Here is a 16,277-nt window from a genome sequence, read left to right as displayed (position 1 = left end):
CCGCGACTTGGCCCGTGCATCTTCACACCGACGTCACTGCGGTAGCCAAAATATAGTCACAGGATTACAACGAATAAATTGATGCATGGGTTTCTAGTCATCGCGCTGTGTGCAACTACCAGAGCAGTCGAAATTTCAGCAGATCTCTTTGTCCATAGCACTCGGCTACAACTGTCAGAATCATGTCGATGGCTGCCTTCGTGTTCCAGTCACTCTCGGACAATGGGGTAATGGACTGCGGTTTGGCCTGCGTCGGCTCGGAAACTGGCGCCAATTTGGTGGCACTCGCAGTTTGCTGCAGCTCTCCTCGGCGTATTTCTTGTCGCTGCCTCTCAGCCTCGACCCTTGAAAGGTGATGATGGACTTGCATTGGGGGCGTATGAGGCAGAGGCACTTGTGAATGTACCAAGCGGTCTCCGAGTTGCGCAAGAAGACGCGCTCGAGCTTCCTCAAGACCTCCATCTTCCGGAATGCTTTCTGATTCAACTTCATCCTCAGACATGATCATCTCTGCGTCAGAATCATCCGTCTCTTCAATGACTGTGTTTTGGCTGAGTACGGCATTGTCATTTCTGAAGGACGTCGTGTCTAATCCGTTGTCTTTCTCATCCGAAACATCGCGCAGAGTTTGTGTGACTTTCGGCGCGAGATGTCTCGTGTCGTGAGCTCCATGTGTCTGTTCTCTGGGATCGGTCTCTGGGACCTCGGGACTAGTGCACTCGCCTTCTTGTGCATCACACGTCAATGTTCTGTTGTCTGCGTAGAGTCGGCCCACTAGCCGGCCTGCGCTGAGCCCCAAGTCTCGAATTCTGCTCACACGCTCATGATCCAAAGTACCGAAATCTCCAACTAGGGCCAACAAGGTCCATATCCAGCTGCTCTTCTCCCGGGATATCTTAGCTGATCGACCCAATGCTAACGTGCAGCCTTGTAGAGCCATATACAGCGTCGACTCGTCAATGTGCATGATTTCTTGGAGAATCGGTAAGTCCTTCTCTATGGTTTCCGACCATTTCTGCTTTCCAAACTTCTCTACTTTTGCGCGGCTCGCTGCTGTGTCTGGTAGTCGTCCATACCTTCGCATTTCGGCGAGTTTCTTGCGAAGGTTTCGAAAGCGCTGGAGGAGAGCATTGGTGCAAGCTTCCTGTGGATCAAGGGCGAACGAGTCTGTTTCCCACTTGGTAGCGTTGTACTCCCAATCCACGGCAATCCAGGTTCCTTCCCTGTATATGACGCGTTGAGTATCCATCGGGCTTCTGTATTGAGATTCGTCATGGTCTGAGTCGAGTTTGCCAGCGTTGACATTGTTTGGGGCTACGAGTAGAGTGGGAATCGCCGATGCTTCAGACCTAGGCCTCATGTATAAGCGATGCACTTGATAATGCTCTCATGTGAGGGGAGTGCAAAAGATGAAGTAAGCACTCACCGGACACCGTGAAGGTAGGCCAACGCTTCGCTTGTGGTCTCGTCGGATGACTGCTCTTCACCGTCGAGTCCTGGTAGCACCGTCCGTGTCCCATACTCTTGGTACGAATCTACAGCGCGCGGCCGGTTTTTTGGGTGCGCTGTGATGCGCGCGATCCTCGCGCGCTTAACACCGACGGCCTCTTCTTGCGCGCACTTTCTTTTGCTGCCGTATGCAGTCGGGGACGCTGTCGAGGAGGATATGGAGGGCGGCTGCGTCGACATAAGGTAACCATCGGGCCGCTGTAGTTTGTTGTAGCTCTCACCGTCTTTAGTAACAGCCAAATTTACCCCCACGGTTGACATGTTTGCGTTGGAGGTTGTAGAGTCCTGGCTCCGGTTGATGAGTGATTGCGGAGACGCGCTCGGGGGTGACCTACATCGGTCTAGCGTGGCTCACGCTGGCACCACACATATATGCGGGCCGGCACAATCAATCTCAGGAACCTTGAATTGCGGAAGGTACATATTTGAGTATCTGAAGTTGAGGTTGATAATGTGTGGTGTATTTCACTGCACTATAGTTACGTGATGTCGTGCTCCTCGTAAAGCTACTCAGCCAACAGCTCTAACATCTAGATATGATGATGAGTTCCTGCGGGCGTACGCAAAGATCCCCAAACAAAGGAATTTATAGTGGGATTAATCCCATCAACCCTTTCCATCTCCCCTTGTGGTTGAGACCCAGTAGCCTGATCGTCATTGTCCCTTCCGTTCGATGTTTTCTTCTACTGGCTGGTAGGGGTACTTGATCGTGAGACACCAGATGTCTAAATAATCGCAGATCGTCCAAATAACATCCACGATGAAGCTTCCATGCACACCGACAGCAAGACCTAGACACATGAACACAAAGGCAACCTGATAAACATCGTTGCCCAAGGCACTTGGCCAGCCGACACCAATGTGCTCCTGTAGCCATGGCCCGAGCGAATCGATCACTCCGTAGATGAGAGGGTACATCAGTACGTTGCCTCGAGGAAATCGGGATTTTGTAAGGTGAGAGATGATCATGCGACCCACCGAGTACGCGTTGATGAGACCAGCGTAGAAGATGAACGGAACCAGATGGTGATGCAAGATCATAGGTTGCAGGTACAAGTACGCCGTGATGAGGACCCAAGCCGCCCCGAAGGTAAGAAGACCCAGGAGAGCGACTCGCGCCTTTTGACCACGGGCACGACGCGCCTTCATTACATTTTGCGCGCTGTGTCATTGTCAGCCTACTGTCTCGTACAATGGCATGTGTTCATACCTCGAAACAGTGTTAAACACGAGCACAACTCCTCCATAGACCATATACCATTCGTTCCATGCCAAATTGTACAGCACTTCTGGAATGAATCCTTGCTCTTTCACTCCGAGACTTTGGATCATGGAGCGTTGCCAGAAGCTACCTCCACCAAGGTAGGCAGTTGAGGCATACACTATGCACAAGGTTATGATACCCTCGACTGGCCCAGAGATAACACCAAGAGTCAGTGTATGGGTATGATACTCATCCCAGGTCTGCACGTAGAATGTCAGAGATGCTGCAGTAGTTAGCAAGATAAGATGCAAAGCAAGTAATGTCAAGGTGCTGGCTTACATGCAAAGAGCGTGAGGACTGTCTTCCAGCCTTGGCCAAGATTCATTGTCGCAGAGAACAACAATACTTCCAGTGTCGTATTGATCGCATCGACTCCATGATCGAACAGCTCGCCTAGAGGACCGCTCTGGCGAGTCCTGCGGGCCTGACTCCCATCCACAGCATCAAATGTTTGGTAGAGGAACAGTCCGATGGCCCAGCTGGCGTACACCCAAGGCGGACAATCTTGATCAAGGGTCGGTGTATACCAGAGTAAGGTGAGGAAGTTGACTATGATGAACCCGAACCCAGAGAGTGTTATCTACAGCATCATGTAAGTAAGGACGAAGCTCTTGCGGCGGGGTTCGACATATAAAATCTTTTTTTTTATGCCAAACTTACAAGGTTGGGTCTAAGACATGTTAGTATTGCTTTGTATGAGATTTTGGAAATACTCACGCCATCCACATAGGAAAGCATTTGATGACCACATGAGAGTAGAAAGGCTTGAGGACATATTGTGAAAGCAAGCTGTGATCCACGCCAGAGTACTTGTACTCCCTGAGCTTTGGTAGCTTATCCTGTCGTATGTACACCATGGTGTGTTATTCGCTTAGTACCAGCAACTGTTGGCGAGTTGTTGTGGGGTTCTGGCAGCGAAAGTGATTTCGGCGGCACTTGTTGCTATGTGGTGGTGCGCCAAGCGCAAAATCTTATGACGTAGCGACCCGTCCGCCCGCCGGTTTTGGCAACATCTTAGCGTGGAAACGGTATGTCAGGTACGATCGCTACCTCGGTGTGCACAACGAATGAGATGAATCATCATATTCTACGAATGTGTATCTGACATTGATGCAGCCCCTCGCAACTTCGCACCACTTAGACGCTGGAGGCTTGATGGCTCTACTAGCGATACTTGCCTCATTCTGGAACATTGTGATCGATCTTGCTCATATACATGATACAGCAGACATGACACCCTCTCACTGTAAGCAGCGCACAGTGCCATTTACTTGGTCGTACACCAGATGAGTGGCTTGATCGGTGCAATCGAAGCTTATGCAACAGTGCTCCAGGAGCAAGGAATCAAGATCCTGCTCCTCATGGTCTGGATGAGCGGCACGGTCTTGTGCACTGTCTCGCCCCAGCCTTCCACACTCCAGCTCTGTTCACGACGGACCTTGCGTTCCTCCAGGTTGGCGAATTGCCACAGATGGTGTACTGTGTTCAGATCACCGATTTGGACGAACCAAGCACCCACACCCTCCATGACTTCCCGCCTGGCCTTCAAGCCACGTCGCCAATGTGTCTCCCACTCGAGCAAATTGCCAGGATGTAGTGTGTACGAGCGCAATTCGAACAAGCCACCGAGCTGGCGTGGGGGTGTCGTAGGCCAGAAGGAGAACTCTTGCATTAGGGAGTTGTGCTTGGATTTGATCAAGGTCTTGAGTTTGGCATCGAACGCAGGGAACTCTGGATGGGATTGGATGTTGTGTAGCGATTCGTGGTAACCCTCGTAGCGTTGGTACTCCCAGATATGTACTTTGGTGCATAGTCAGCATCGTTGAGAGAGATGCGAGCGTTGGAGCGAGTTGCAGACTTACCAAAGGTGTTGCAATCTCCCACTTCAGTCCTCCAGCTACCTACAAGATGGACCTTGTTCTCGGGAATGGACGCCATCTTTGGGTACCAGCTTCCAACCAACTCGGTGTACTCTTCGACCTTGTCTTGCAGTACCTCGTGGAATACAATGGAGTGGACGTATTTGCCGCGAGCTAAGACCTGAGAAAAGCTGCGCTCAATGTCCTTGTCGAGTTCGCGGCCCTCGGGCGTGCCGTAGATGAGAGATGATAGCGCACCGCCCTTCTTCTTGCCGTTTTCTTGCTCACGGGCGCGGGCATCTTCTGTAGTTACTCACGTTAGCGCTCTTGGGTAATTCAGGTTGGGCGACGTGCAACGGACTCTCTTCCTGTTCCTTTCGCTTCTGAGCAGCTACCAGACCGTCGCGGAAGCTCTTCTGCTTCTCGTTGAAGCTGGCAGCACTATCGGGTGTGATGTCGGCGAGGGTAGGAGCTCTAGCCGGGCTTTGTGTTGGAGCGCCAGCACTGAAGGCCTGAGAGCGGACGGCGGTGGCACACGGCGGGGAGAGGATGCCGCGCACACTGGCACAAACACGGCGTGTGAGCATGATGGTACTGTCGGGACCGGAGCTGGAGGGTGAGGTCAATTTGCACACCAACGCCGACAGCGTGTATGGAGTGGAGTAGTGGTGGTGTTTGTGTCGGTTTGGGCGGGCTACAGCACAGCTTCCCCTCAATCAGCCTACTGCAGCTGTCCCTGTCAAGCTCACTAGCGTCCCGCTGCCTAGGTATCCGCCCGGGGCACTGGGGTAAGCGCGCCCCACTGCAAACCTCACCAACCTCCGTCACGCGTCTACATTGCTCTACTGGAAGCGTTGCAACGCTGTTTACATTTCAATGTAGCGCAGAACACTTTCATCGCGTCTTCAGGCCAACATCCAGATCCATGGTCGTATTCTTTGCATCTAATCTGTTGACATGATCGTAGAGGCCCAAGATGTACCACGAGACTAGAAAGAGACCATTTGGATCAATTCACTTCTAAACCTCGACCTCGAACTTCGCTGTCCCTGACTGCTCCATCCCTGCGTGTGGCTATTCATACCCCTTAGCGAGCAGCGAGCAGCGACCATGCCTTCTTATGATGTAGCTTAGTCCCTGCTTCTCTCGTACTCTACCATAATCATACACAAAGTGCTGTTCACGAATGCGGTAGCCGTCCCGCACAAGCGGAGCCCGCATTGGATTAGACATTGAACACCTAGAGGGTAATAGGAAACGTGATTTGAGATTGCAAGAACATGACAGACATGAGCCCCTGCCCAGGCAAGATAGTTGTTCAGTCCTCGTCAAATATCTGGAGCACGTTGTCAAGAATGGTAATGATTACGCGGGCTTGCAGACCGGCATCGGCCATATTGTTGCCTTTATGAGGACCCATTATGGACGGCCTATACGAGGTTAGTCGATACATAGATTCGGTCGAGTGATGACTTACGCCCAACAGATACCCAGATTTGCGGTGCTCATGCGGTTAACCTCGGAGGATTGCTGCACACGATGCAGATGCAAAACAAGGGCACGAAGTGTCGCATAATTCGGATCGGGCAAAGCATTGATTAGCGCGTGCATGGAATCACGTCGCATGGTCTCGTCATCGATGCGTGCAGCATCGATATACTTGCCGTAGAATTCGCGGGTGAGCAGTGGATCCGGAAGCTCGCGGAAGAATTGTTTCAGCAAACCAGCCACACTGTTGACGTCGTGCTGAAACGACTCTGGGTTGCGGAAATCTACTTGGGAAGCGTCTGTATAGCGTTAGTCGCCCGCATTGACTAATTGTCATAATCACCTACCACTGTCAAAGAGAGCTTTCATTTGCTGGATATGCGACGAGGTTCCAGGGATCCGATAGATGCCCTCTACTTCCAGTCCGTATAGATCCACAGCCTGAATACACTGATAGACTACCATGGGTACGGGTGAGCCATCTCGGTGGAACAGGTCTTCCAGAGTGACGCCAAAGACGGGATTGACCGGGGGTTGGGCATTGTTGTAAAGAATTCCGCTAGTCTGCTGTGCCGTAGCCTGACCGACAGGTCCACGAGGATAGTCTGACTGTGGGTAAGGCGTGGGCCCCACGGGTGAGTAGGGCGAGTTGCTGAACTGCGGCGCTTGCGAAGGCTGTGGTTGCGATTGCAACGACGAAGGTGGCAGCTGTGCGGGACCCCCAAACGAGGGCTCGAGACTGGAAGGGCCCTGAGGCGATAGAGGGTTGGCATCTGGCTGCGGCATGGGGAAAGAGGGCGGCGGCTGACTCTGCAGCTGCATGGAGGTACGTCGGTTACTACTCGCAGCAGCAGGTGGTGTTGGATGTGACCGCGTCTGCGCCTGTGTCGGATGCTTCAGGTACTGTAGCTCTGATTTGGTGATAGGTGCTTTGGAGGCATGGCTCAAAATATATTCGTCAAAGTCGCGCTCATTGTTGATCTGGTAGATGAGCTGGTTGATGCTGGACGGGGCCTGAGTAGTCGCGCCCTTGGGTGGCTGTGGACTGACGACCTGGCCATTGTTGACGACAAGTTTCTCGTTGAACGAGGCTATGACAGCGTCAGTCGAAGCTGACGCGGGCAGCAGGTGGACTTACCGTATTTCTGCATTTCCATAGTCAGAGCAGCGTCGGTTTCCTTGATGAGATCCAGCAGCGCAGAGACAGCCTGGGGCCGCAGAGTCGCGACGAGCTCTTTGCGGGAGACCTGTGCCGTCTGGACTTTGCTGGCATAGTCCTGATCTGCCGCCTGAGTCTTGCGCTGGAGGTCCTCCTCGTGCTGGGCGGCTGACTTGGGCCCTTTCAAGCCAAACTTCCTGCCCGCACCTGTGTCGCCTGTCTTGACCCGGTCAAGGTCTTCGGCGAGCTGGTCGTACTTGGCCTTGGCCTTCTCGGCCAGCCGTTCGGCGTCTTGAACCTTGTTCTCTGCCGAGAGCCCCTGCTGCTTCCAAGTTTTGCGGCTTGTATCCATCTTGTTGGCCAGCTGTAGCAGGTTCTCGTGCATGGCGTGTAGGGCAAGGCCGAACTGGGTGCCATTGTCGGCGATGCGCTCGTTTGCGTGGAGGACCTGCTCGAACTGCGTCTGGTAGCTCTCGTGCCGCGTGTCAGGCTTCCGCACGCCGTCGAGCGTCAGACGGCTTAGTTTCTTGAGGCTGCCGGCGTGCTCTTCCTCGAGAGCTCCCCGGCGTTTGAGAAAGCTGGCGAAGTCCTGCCCAGCGTGTTAGCCGTCGGAATGCACAACAGCCCGGCTTCGTGGCCACTGACTCTGGCGCTCGCAATGCTGGCCTTGAGGCGGTTCAGCAGGGTGGAGACGCCCACGTCTGAGTGCAACATGTCTTGCACGCGCTGCTGCGTCTGCGCGTTGGGGGGTGCGCTCCCTTGGTCAGGCGATGTGGGAGTCGCTTCATCCATGGGCGAGGCGGGGGCACCATCATGCGTGGGCGACGATACGCTGTTCGGGTCGGCATGGACGCTGTCAGTGCCCTCCATAGGCGGGATTGCATTCGGGGCAGCCATCGCAGACGCGGCTGTTGTGGCAGGAGGTAATGGCTGCGTCGCCGGGTCGCCGTCGGAATGCGCAATGCCGCGCGCTTCGGCGGAGGCGGAGATGCTGCACGGACAAGCTCCACGCAACGTCATCCTTCCCGCCGTCAAGTTCTGCCAACCGTCCTCACGCGCCTGATCAAGCACGGCAGCACCGTCCACCTTTCGCAGCCTGCCTCTCTTGACTCACGTCTTCACCCCCCTCTTGATCCGTCTCGCCATGTCTAGCGGCTTACCGGATGAGGTGGTGACCTGCCTCCAGAATGCCCGCTTTGTGAGTCCCTCCAAACACTTTTATCTTGTCTCATCTCATTCTTCCATCGGGATCACATTCCAACACACGTCGCATGCTTACATAACCCCTCCTCGCTTGTTTCGAGCAGTTCATTTCCCCCCAAACCCTTCCTACCAAGTGTCGTGATTCATACCCGCCTCATAAACACATGCATTGCCAACACCCCCGATCTCTCGTATGCTTATGTGCTAACAAGTTCAAACAGCTCCATCTTGCAACGTGCTCGGAAAACATTCCTCACGTCTCGTTGATGAACTACACCTACTTACCTAACACTCCGTATTCTCCAACTCCCACTATCATCATGACAACACCTTCAACTTCCCGCAAAACACAGAATCTCGAGGCCAACACTCGAGTATCTCTCCTGGTGCATGACTGGATTTCTCACCGCCCTCCAACCTTGAGCCAGCCGGGTCGCTCGCCTTCGCCGTCAGGTCCAGCGCCACGTTCGGGATCCTTGGCCGAACTTCTCCTTGGCATGAACACCGCGTCCCTGAGTCGCATCAGCGCCACCATCAATGGCGTTGCTGAACTCGTGCCTTCTGGCTCCGAGGAAGAGACATGGTACAAAGCCCAACACCTGGCTAACAATACCTTTAGTCCTGGTGGCGAGGACACACACTCGGCTCCTCCCGCTGGCGAAGGACTATGGGGCGGTGGGGGCATAGGTTCACGAGAAAACGCTGATGAATCACTAAGAGAAGGTGACGGGGGCACCAAGTGTTACGTCGAGGGAGCAGAGGTCAGAGTTGTCGTAGTCAGGGTTCGTGACGGGCGCATCGCAGACTGGAAAGGCCAAGTCAGAGATTGGAGCCTTTCAGAAAACGCACAAGAAATCAAGCCAAACGGAATGTCGTCATGAGAAACACCAGGAGTCTTTTTTTTTTGGAAACGACCGGCATGTTCGGAATTCTACGGCTTGCGTCGTGTATGCAAGGGGTTGCCGTATTTGCGCAGCATCTGGTTAGTGACATACCTTTCGTCAAATCAGCTACACGTGTCTTAGCGCTGCCTCGTGCGTGGCTTGATGCTATTTCCTTTGTCTCAAAATACCACTTCGCCGACAAAAGTTGAGGGCTTCTCCAATTTCATCTCGTTTTCATCCTCAAGTTACATCACGGTGTATGTCACAACCAATAGCATTTGTGAGAAGGCTCAGTATGCAAGAACATCCCTCTTAACAGCGCTATAGAGGAGACCATCCGGGATTGTTCGCGAAGTGAAGGAGACTGAGACAGTCTCATCAGGTGAGCGAGGAAATACTGCTGTTGACGTATGCACTGACCATTGCAAACGCGCAGACTCGTTGCCTGGCCTGCTCAGCCTTGGCGCGGCCACAAACAAAGTCTCTGCTCTCACCATCTCGTCGAAATACCACCAACTTCCACTACTCAAATCCTTTTTCATTTCGCAATTGCTCCATACTTTCTCTGCAACAACAACTTTGTCCAGCCCATACATCATCGTCTCACCACAATGAACGCTGAGATCCACCGCACTCTCGCTGACATTGGCGAAGTGTCTCAGCTCGCCCTGGACGCACTGAGCCGTTTAGAAAACGCTCTTCGCGTTTGCGCCGAGGGTTTCGAACGCGGCGACACCATGGTAATCATCCCGGACAACCTCCCCGTTCTGCTCGGAAACGGCGTAGCAGAGCTCTTCAAGAAGGCCTTGGCCGAAAAGACAGGATTGCCGATCAAACTCATTGATCTCATTCCTATGGAGACCACCAAAACCTCACACACTATCGTCAAGATGCCAAAGAACACCGCAGCTTCACCTCAGGCCCAACCCAACTATCAGTTGGTGAAGACTTCAAGCGATTCTGCTGTCGGCTTGGACGCCCTTTCTGTCAACGTCATCAAGAAGGCTCCCCGACCAATGAATTGTTGGATCATCTTCCGAGATGCGATGGCTAAGGATCTGAAGATCGAGTTCCCGCAGCTCACTGTTCAAGAGTTATGTAAGTGCACACAGCACTCTCCATCTCTAATACAACATGCTTACAATGTCCTAGCTTCATTCTGCTCCGACATGTGGAAGGACCTCGGACCAACTGGCAAGGCGCCCTGGCAGGCTGCCGCACAGTCGGCCAAGGAAGAGCACTTGCGCCAGCATCCGGACTACAAGTATAGTCCTAGGAAGCCAGGCGAGAAGAAGAAGCGCCAGTCACGCAAGGCTAAGCGCGCATCGGCGATTTCGACTGTTCCTGAGGTTGTCAACTTTCAAGTCGCCCCCAACATTGCGATATCATCGCCTAGCTCGACCTATGAGAATGCGCTTCCCGTCAACGACATCACTCCTGATATTGGCAGTCCCTTTATCAACGACTTCGCTCCGTTCTTTGATGTGGCCGACATGCTCGACATGTTCCCTCAAGATCCAGTGTCTGCCAGCATCACCTACGACTCAGAGTCTTTTCGTCATGCTCGCCTTGACAACGAGTTCGGCTTCAACTTCAACATGGACGCAACCTTTGCGCTGGCTGATGACGACCTCTTCGCCTTTCGCGACGGCGCAGACGATGATGCCATACTACCCGCCTTGGCCCATGACACCTACTAGGAACGCCTCAAGCATCCAACCCTCATCTGGAAAGTACATGTGCCAGAGGTCTGCACGTCACTGACCAAGGATTCGCGCTTCTTGTAAGACCGGCGACTCCCACACACCGTCACCCGATTTCTGTCGATCTGCTCCGCATACAATTTGCGTTCCTTTGGCAATACAACCGGCCCGTCTCTACGTCTCGATTAGGCATTCCCCTTGCTTTAGCAACATCCCTTGCTCTTAGAGCTCCCAAAAGTCTTTCGCTTGTCACCAGCTTGCCACCTTCTCATGAAGCGCCCAGTCAGGCACACCTTCCACTCTTTTCCCGGATTACGATTACGATTACGATTAGATTACGATTACGACCACAACCCACGACAGCTGACGCAATGTGCATACAGGATGCACGATCCCATAAAAGAGACTTCTGGGTCTTGATGATGGGAACATGGGTGAAGCGTGTGTTTTTTCTCTCGATCACAACCAAGTTGCCTTCAACGATATATGGTTCGTGGTCACCACTTCAGATACCCCGTCCAGACCCTATGTCTTACACGGTGTAGCATACACATCATCGGTCGTACGCGCATGCGCAGCATCAGACGAACATATCAACTCCAAAAATAGATAAATAAAAGATACCAAAAATGCACATATAAAAAGCTCACCTCTCCCTAGCGTGATCTGAAAGCAATATGCAGTGATCTGTTTACTAAATTGCTTGACCGACATGACTTTGAGTTGGCATGTAAGGAGATGTATGCAAGTATGTGATTGTAGTGTTGGTGGCTGCATGGAAGGGTGTGACGGGCTTGCATGATGGTGGTGTTTCAGTCCCGACATTGAGGTCGTTATATAGTATCCCCTAGTGAAGCTGCCGGACTCATGAGTCGCGTATTAATATCTCTGCCGCTGCGGTTTTGGAGGGGTGGTGGTGTATTGGTGCCCAGGTATCATAATGGCCGAAACTGTCTCGCCGCTCGTCCGAGCGCGCCCATGTGCTGAAGGACTCTGATGTGCCTAGGCGTAAGCGGAGGTGACTCATAGGATTTGAATCAACATTCGGGTTCTCTAATAGGTGGATGGGACATATAGGTACGACATCTTCGTTTGGTGTCGGGTTGGATGTTGAAATCGAGGATGGCTGACTGGCAGGAGTATCGCCAACACAAGCTCATGTCTAGCCTGGCAAGTACTTCATGAAAGACTCTTAAATATATGAAGATGAGTTAGGCAAAGTTTTTGTGACCTTTTACACAGTGGTCGTACGGTCAAATCAACAGATAGCTTAGGTGTTATAACTCAGTCCAAGAGGTAGCATCTATGTACAATGCATTTCTACGTCAATCCTGGTAAGCATAGAATTAAATATTTGTACAAAACTCAATGCACCTCTGATAGCTTTGGGCGTGACCGACGTACGAGTGGTGACGTCCGGGCTCTGGCTGCGAGGAGTCACGACCGGGGTAAATGTTGGTTAGGCATACACTCCTCTCTGTTCTACAGTAAAGGGATATGACCGAAAGGCTCATAGACCTTTCAGCCTTTACAGAGCGCCTGTTAAATTGTCTTTTCACCATTTCAAATGTTTCTTAAACTTATCGGCAGTGCTTTGGTACAGCTATATAGAGGTATATGCCTGTCTGCGAGGCAGGCCTACGGGCTGACAAAAAGCAAGATAGTGACCCTAACACACTTACTAGAACTCCCTGAGATCTTCACAGCTTCATAACAAGTACTGAAAGTGTATTAAGAGCAGTCTTCAAGGTCTAATGTATACTAGTAGAGTTATAGCCGAATGCAGTGCCATTATAGAGACGACTAATGCAACATCTCAACACACACATATTATTTCAGTGTTAAGTCGAGCAGAGAAACCACAGTAGCATTACGGCGTACTACGTAGATGCATATAGCGTTGTAGCTTCTAGGATCGACGTCAACGGTTTTGTAGAGCACTTAGTATATTAGTTGTCGAGACTGTGGTCTTATTTGCACCATTGAACATGACATATTGATATGGTCTGACATGGACGGCCCTATAACTTTCAAATTCCTTCTACTCGCCCCGGCGTGACTATTAATCTCATTGCCGAGCCTGATAGGTGATACTGTAACTATGCAGACACTTTTGATCTGCCTGCTATTTCTGCGGTGAGCTTCAGTCTCCACAACTGCCCTGAGGATTTTAGCATCGTCATCGTAAGCAGAACCAATGCGAGCCGCAGGGAAGCGTATTCATAGCCTAGCAGAACCATCTATCAGTATCCATATATTATGTCCCTTCTCTCAACTACCCTTCCAATCACTACACCAGATGAACGTCCCACACCGCCACTGCGTGCCCACTTCCTTCTGCCCCGTCGGTCCAATCGGTCTAGGGCACATCCAAAATTGTCTTCCGCAGTTCATGCCTGGTTTCTTGGTCGTGAACGAGATGCAAGGCTCGCCGTGTTCGCACCGCGGTACTGGTTTTTTGGAGAAGAGCTTTGTCCAGCCTTCTTTTGACGCTTCCTGGGAGGCGCGCGGATCGGAGTCCAAAGATTCGGAGGTTATGGGCGACAGCGGACGAGGCATGTCTATGGTGGAATGGCTGGGAGCATCGTTGTTCGTAGACGGCGAGGCGGGCGGTGCTGCATCTTTGAGGGGCTCTGCATCAGCGGGTTTGGTTCGGCTTTGGAAGAAGCCTTTGAGCGACTGCTGGCCCTTGGGGGCTTTGGACGTGGTTGTGGTATTAGATTTTCCCCGCTTGACTGGCTTGTTGGGCGATGCTGATGCCGAAGCGCGTCGCTTCTCGACCGACTTGAGCGGGCTCTGGGTGAATGCAAGGTGACTATCAACTGCTGAAGGCATTTCCGCCATGGAAGCCGCGATGGCCAGTTTAAGGTCTCTGTCGGAGTCGTCCATGGTCGTATTGGGAGTAGACATGTCATCTACCTTTGTCTGCATTTCTTCGTCGGCAATCGGTGCCGTAGGCGCTGGTGCAGACTTTGGTAGGGTGGGCTTATTGGCGAACATGTCTCGGATACTCCTCCTCTTCGTAAATTCGGCTAGGAGCTTTCCGCTGAGTGCTGGGAGATCTTTGACTATGTCATACTCTCGCTGCCGCATGCCGTCTTTGAACATGCCCGCTGGATTCATCAAGTCCAACACGTGCACCTGATCTTCAGCACCGTGCTCACCGGTCGCTGATATCTGTGACATGGGCACCACATCCTTCGTCACAGCGTACACTGGACAATGATCCGACCCCATCAGTCCCTCCTGAATGTTGGCCTCCTTGAACCAGTCCTTGATCGCGATGCTGCACAGTATGAAGTCGATCCGTGATCCAAAGTTGCCCGGCCTAGCGTTGATTTTCTGCTCCCAGTGTGTGAACATTCCTTCGCGGTCAGGATGGAACTCCCTACACAGATCGTATAGGACCGGCTCTTCTCTCCCCTCGTCTCGTTGACCCGGAACCATTCCATTGAACAAGAGCTGGTTGAAGATTCGCCTGTTCGGAGTGCTCAGATACTCGGCATGCGTCATGCCTTGCGACAGCATATTCTCCTCCGCCCTGGCCGTGTCGATGGTATCTCTCGAGACGTTGAGATCACCCGTGAGTATCACATGCTTGCCCATCTTCGTCAAGTTCCGTATTCGTGTTTCCAGCGCTGTGAGAAAGCCGATTCGGAAACCGTCTCGTAGGCCATTGCTGTTCGCTGGGCTGTAGACGCCGAAGAGGACAAAGGCTGGGAATTCAAGCACCAGACACCGTCCTTCTGAGTCGAGGCTGTCAGCGTCGAGATCGGGGGGGAGATGGGCCATTTGCGCGGCGCTGAGGTAACCGCCAATGCTGGCGGATTCAGGAAGGTTGCGGTACGATGTGGTCGAGCCGGGAGGGCAGAGAGCGCCTAGGACGCCTTCTTCGGCGCGAATGGGGGCGCATATGGATTGGCGAGTGTAGATACCAACGCCTGAGTAGCCTGGACTGTGTCAGTGCAAGGCCGCTGAACAAGGACTGTGTAACGTGGAAAGTGCCTTTCTTGTGTTTTGGTAAACTGAAGTAGCAGTCCCAGCCAGGTACAAGGACCATGTCATCCGTCAGATCCTTGCGCTGAATCTTCAACTCTTGCATGATGACAATGTCCGCCTCGAGGATGTCGAACATGGCATTGAAGGTCCTCGTGTTGCTCCATGGCTTGTAGCCAAACGGGTTGCGAATGCCGTTGACGTTCCAGGTGGTGATGCGGACCATGGCGTTGATCGGTTATGAAGAGCGACAGTGAGCGCGAACCAAGAACATCATCACGTCGTCATCTCATTTGTTCTGTATTTTACAGGAACATGTAAGACACGGTCACACGCGACTTCACGCGCCAGACACGACGTCACATTACCGGCAGCCGAGCGCGGCCACGCTAAGAGCAAGCGGGAAACTCCGCATCAGCCCATCCGCCAAGCCTCTGCTTCGTCAATTCGAGCTCCCGTCGTCACGTCTCACGCCAACGCCAATTGCACCCCTCCACTCTATCACGCCGAACAAACGTCGCCATGTTCGCCGCCCGCTTCTTCGCCCGCGCCGCGCCTCGTCAGGCACTCGCCCGCGCCCCTGCCCGCGCCGGCCGCCGCAACTACAGCTCCGAGAGCCCCAAGCAATTTGCCGGAACCGAGGACAACGAGTTCAACCGCGAGCGTGCCCACATTGCTCAGCACGCCGCTGAGTCTGGCGAGTTCTGGCGCAAGCTGTCGCTCTAGTAAGTACCTAGATACTTGGGGCCGTTCCGGAGGTGGAGGGGGTTAAACGGGGCAGAGGGAAGGGCGTGGAGCCAGGGCACATGCGAGAGGATGGTGGTATCGGATCATCATATTAAAAGGGTTGTTGATAAAGCAAGAGAATCTGCTAATGCTATGATAGCGTTGCCGTCCCCTGCATCATCGTCGCCAGTGTCAACGCCAAGGTCAGGTGGGATGCTCATTGGGAGCACGTAGCCCACGAGGAACACGAGAACCCCCGCTCCGAGAGGCCCGAGTACGCATACCAGAACATCCGTACCAAGAACTACTTCTGGGGAGATGGTGACAAGGTAAGACTTCGACGGCAACGTGATGGGCTAGTGTTCTGACTTGACGATAGACCCTCTTCTGGAACGATAAAGTCAACTACCACAAGAAGGATGAGTAAGCTATTGCACAGTACGCTCCCAAGCATTGATTCAAGAATCATGCGGGCCAGCATTTGGG

At 52.8% G+C, this 16,277-nt stretch overlaps 8 protein-coding genes across 8 annotated transcripts; 3 read left to right on the top strand and 5 right to left on the bottom strand.

The window, feature by feature from the left end:
• Positions 1-115: 115 nt before the first annotated feature.
• On the bottom strand, positions 116-1,770 carry J4E85_001462 (uncharacterized protein; the record flags this gene model as incomplete). Its single annotated transcript, XM_051465748.1, has 2 exons — positions 116-1,349; positions 1,427-1,770. The coding sequence occupies 2 exons, from the start codon at positions 1,768-1,770 to the stop codon at positions 116-118; spliced, it is 1,578 nt and encodes a 525-aa protein (XP_051330305.1).
• Positions 1,771-2,163: 393 nt separating this feature from the next.
• J4E85_001461 (uncharacterized protein) lies at positions 2,164-3,630 on the bottom strand (the record flags this gene model as incomplete). Its single annotated transcript, XM_051465747.1, has 5 exons — positions 2,164-2,671; positions 2,720-2,996; positions 3,053-3,353; positions 3,434-3,443; positions 3,491-3,630. 5 exons carry the CDS (start codon positions 3,628-3,630, stop codon positions 2,164-2,166), a joined length of 1,236 nt encoding a protein of 411 aa, XP_051330304.1.
• A 458-nt stretch (positions 3,631-4,088) lies between these two features.
• On the bottom strand, positions 4,089-5,219 carry J4E85_001460 (uncharacterized protein; the record flags this gene model as incomplete). Its single annotated transcript, XM_051465746.1, has 3 exons — positions 4,089-4,573; positions 4,636-4,935; positions 4,994-5,219. 3 exons carry the CDS (start codon positions 5,217-5,219, stop codon positions 4,089-4,091), a joined length of 1,011 nt encoding a protein of 336 aa, XP_051330303.1.
• Positions 5,220-5,950: 731 nt separating this feature from the next.
• On the bottom strand, positions 5,951-8,176 carry J4E85_001459 (uncharacterized protein; the record flags this gene model as incomplete). Its single annotated transcript, XM_051465745.1, has 5 exons — positions 5,951-6,062; positions 6,110-6,419; positions 6,468-7,211; positions 7,259-7,868; positions 7,925-8,176. 5 exons carry the CDS (start codon positions 8,174-8,176, stop codon positions 5,951-5,953), a joined length of 2,028 nt encoding a protein of 675 aa, XP_051330302.1.
• A 247-nt stretch (positions 8,177-8,423) lies between these two features.
• On the top strand, positions 8,424-9,363 carry J4E85_001458 (uncharacterized protein; the record flags this gene model as incomplete). Its single annotated transcript, XM_051465744.1, has 2 exons — positions 8,424-8,477; positions 8,704-9,363. 2 exons carry the CDS (start codon positions 8,424-8,426, stop codon positions 9,361-9,363), a joined length of 714 nt encoding a protein of 237 aa, XP_051330301.1.
• Positions 9,364-9,977: 614 nt separating this feature from the next.
• Positions 9,978-11,066, top strand: J4E85_001457 (uncharacterized protein; the record flags this gene model as incomplete). The annotated part of the gene is made up of 2 exons (XM_051465743.1): positions 9,978-10,464; positions 10,519-11,066. The coding sequence occupies 2 exons, from the start codon at positions 9,978-9,980 to the stop codon at positions 11,064-11,066; spliced, it is 1,035 nt and encodes a 344-aa protein (XP_051330300.1).
• Positions 11,067-13,340: 2,274 nt separating this feature from the next.
• On the bottom strand, positions 13,341-15,291 carry J4E85_001456 (uncharacterized protein; the record flags this gene model as incomplete). The annotated part of the gene is made up of 2 exons (XM_051465742.1): positions 13,341-15,019; positions 15,075-15,291. 2 exons carry the CDS (start codon positions 15,289-15,291, stop codon positions 13,341-13,343), a joined length of 1,896 nt encoding a protein of 631 aa, XP_051330299.1.
• Positions 15,292-15,587: 296 nt separating this feature from the next.
• J4E85_001455 (uncharacterized protein) lies at positions 15,588-16,218 on the top strand (the record flags this gene model as incomplete). The annotated part of the gene is made up of 3 exons (XM_051465741.1): positions 15,588-15,790; positions 15,952-16,120; positions 16,171-16,218. 3 exons carry the CDS (start codon positions 15,588-15,590, stop codon positions 16,216-16,218), a joined length of 420 nt encoding a protein of 139 aa, XP_051330298.1.
• Positions 16,219-16,277: the final 59 nt, after the last annotated feature.

The sequence above is a fragment of the Alternaria conjuncta genome (assembly GCF_024043145.1).
Source record: "Alternaria conjuncta strain BMP 0040 chromosome Unknown scaffold_2, whole genome shotgun sequence".
In the NCBI taxonomy this organism is placed as follows: domain Eukaryota; kingdom Fungi; phylum Ascomycota; class Dothideomycetes; order Pleosporales; family Pleosporaceae; genus Alternaria; species Alternaria conjuncta.
This window is presented reverse-complemented; position numbering and strand designations above follow the sequence as displayed.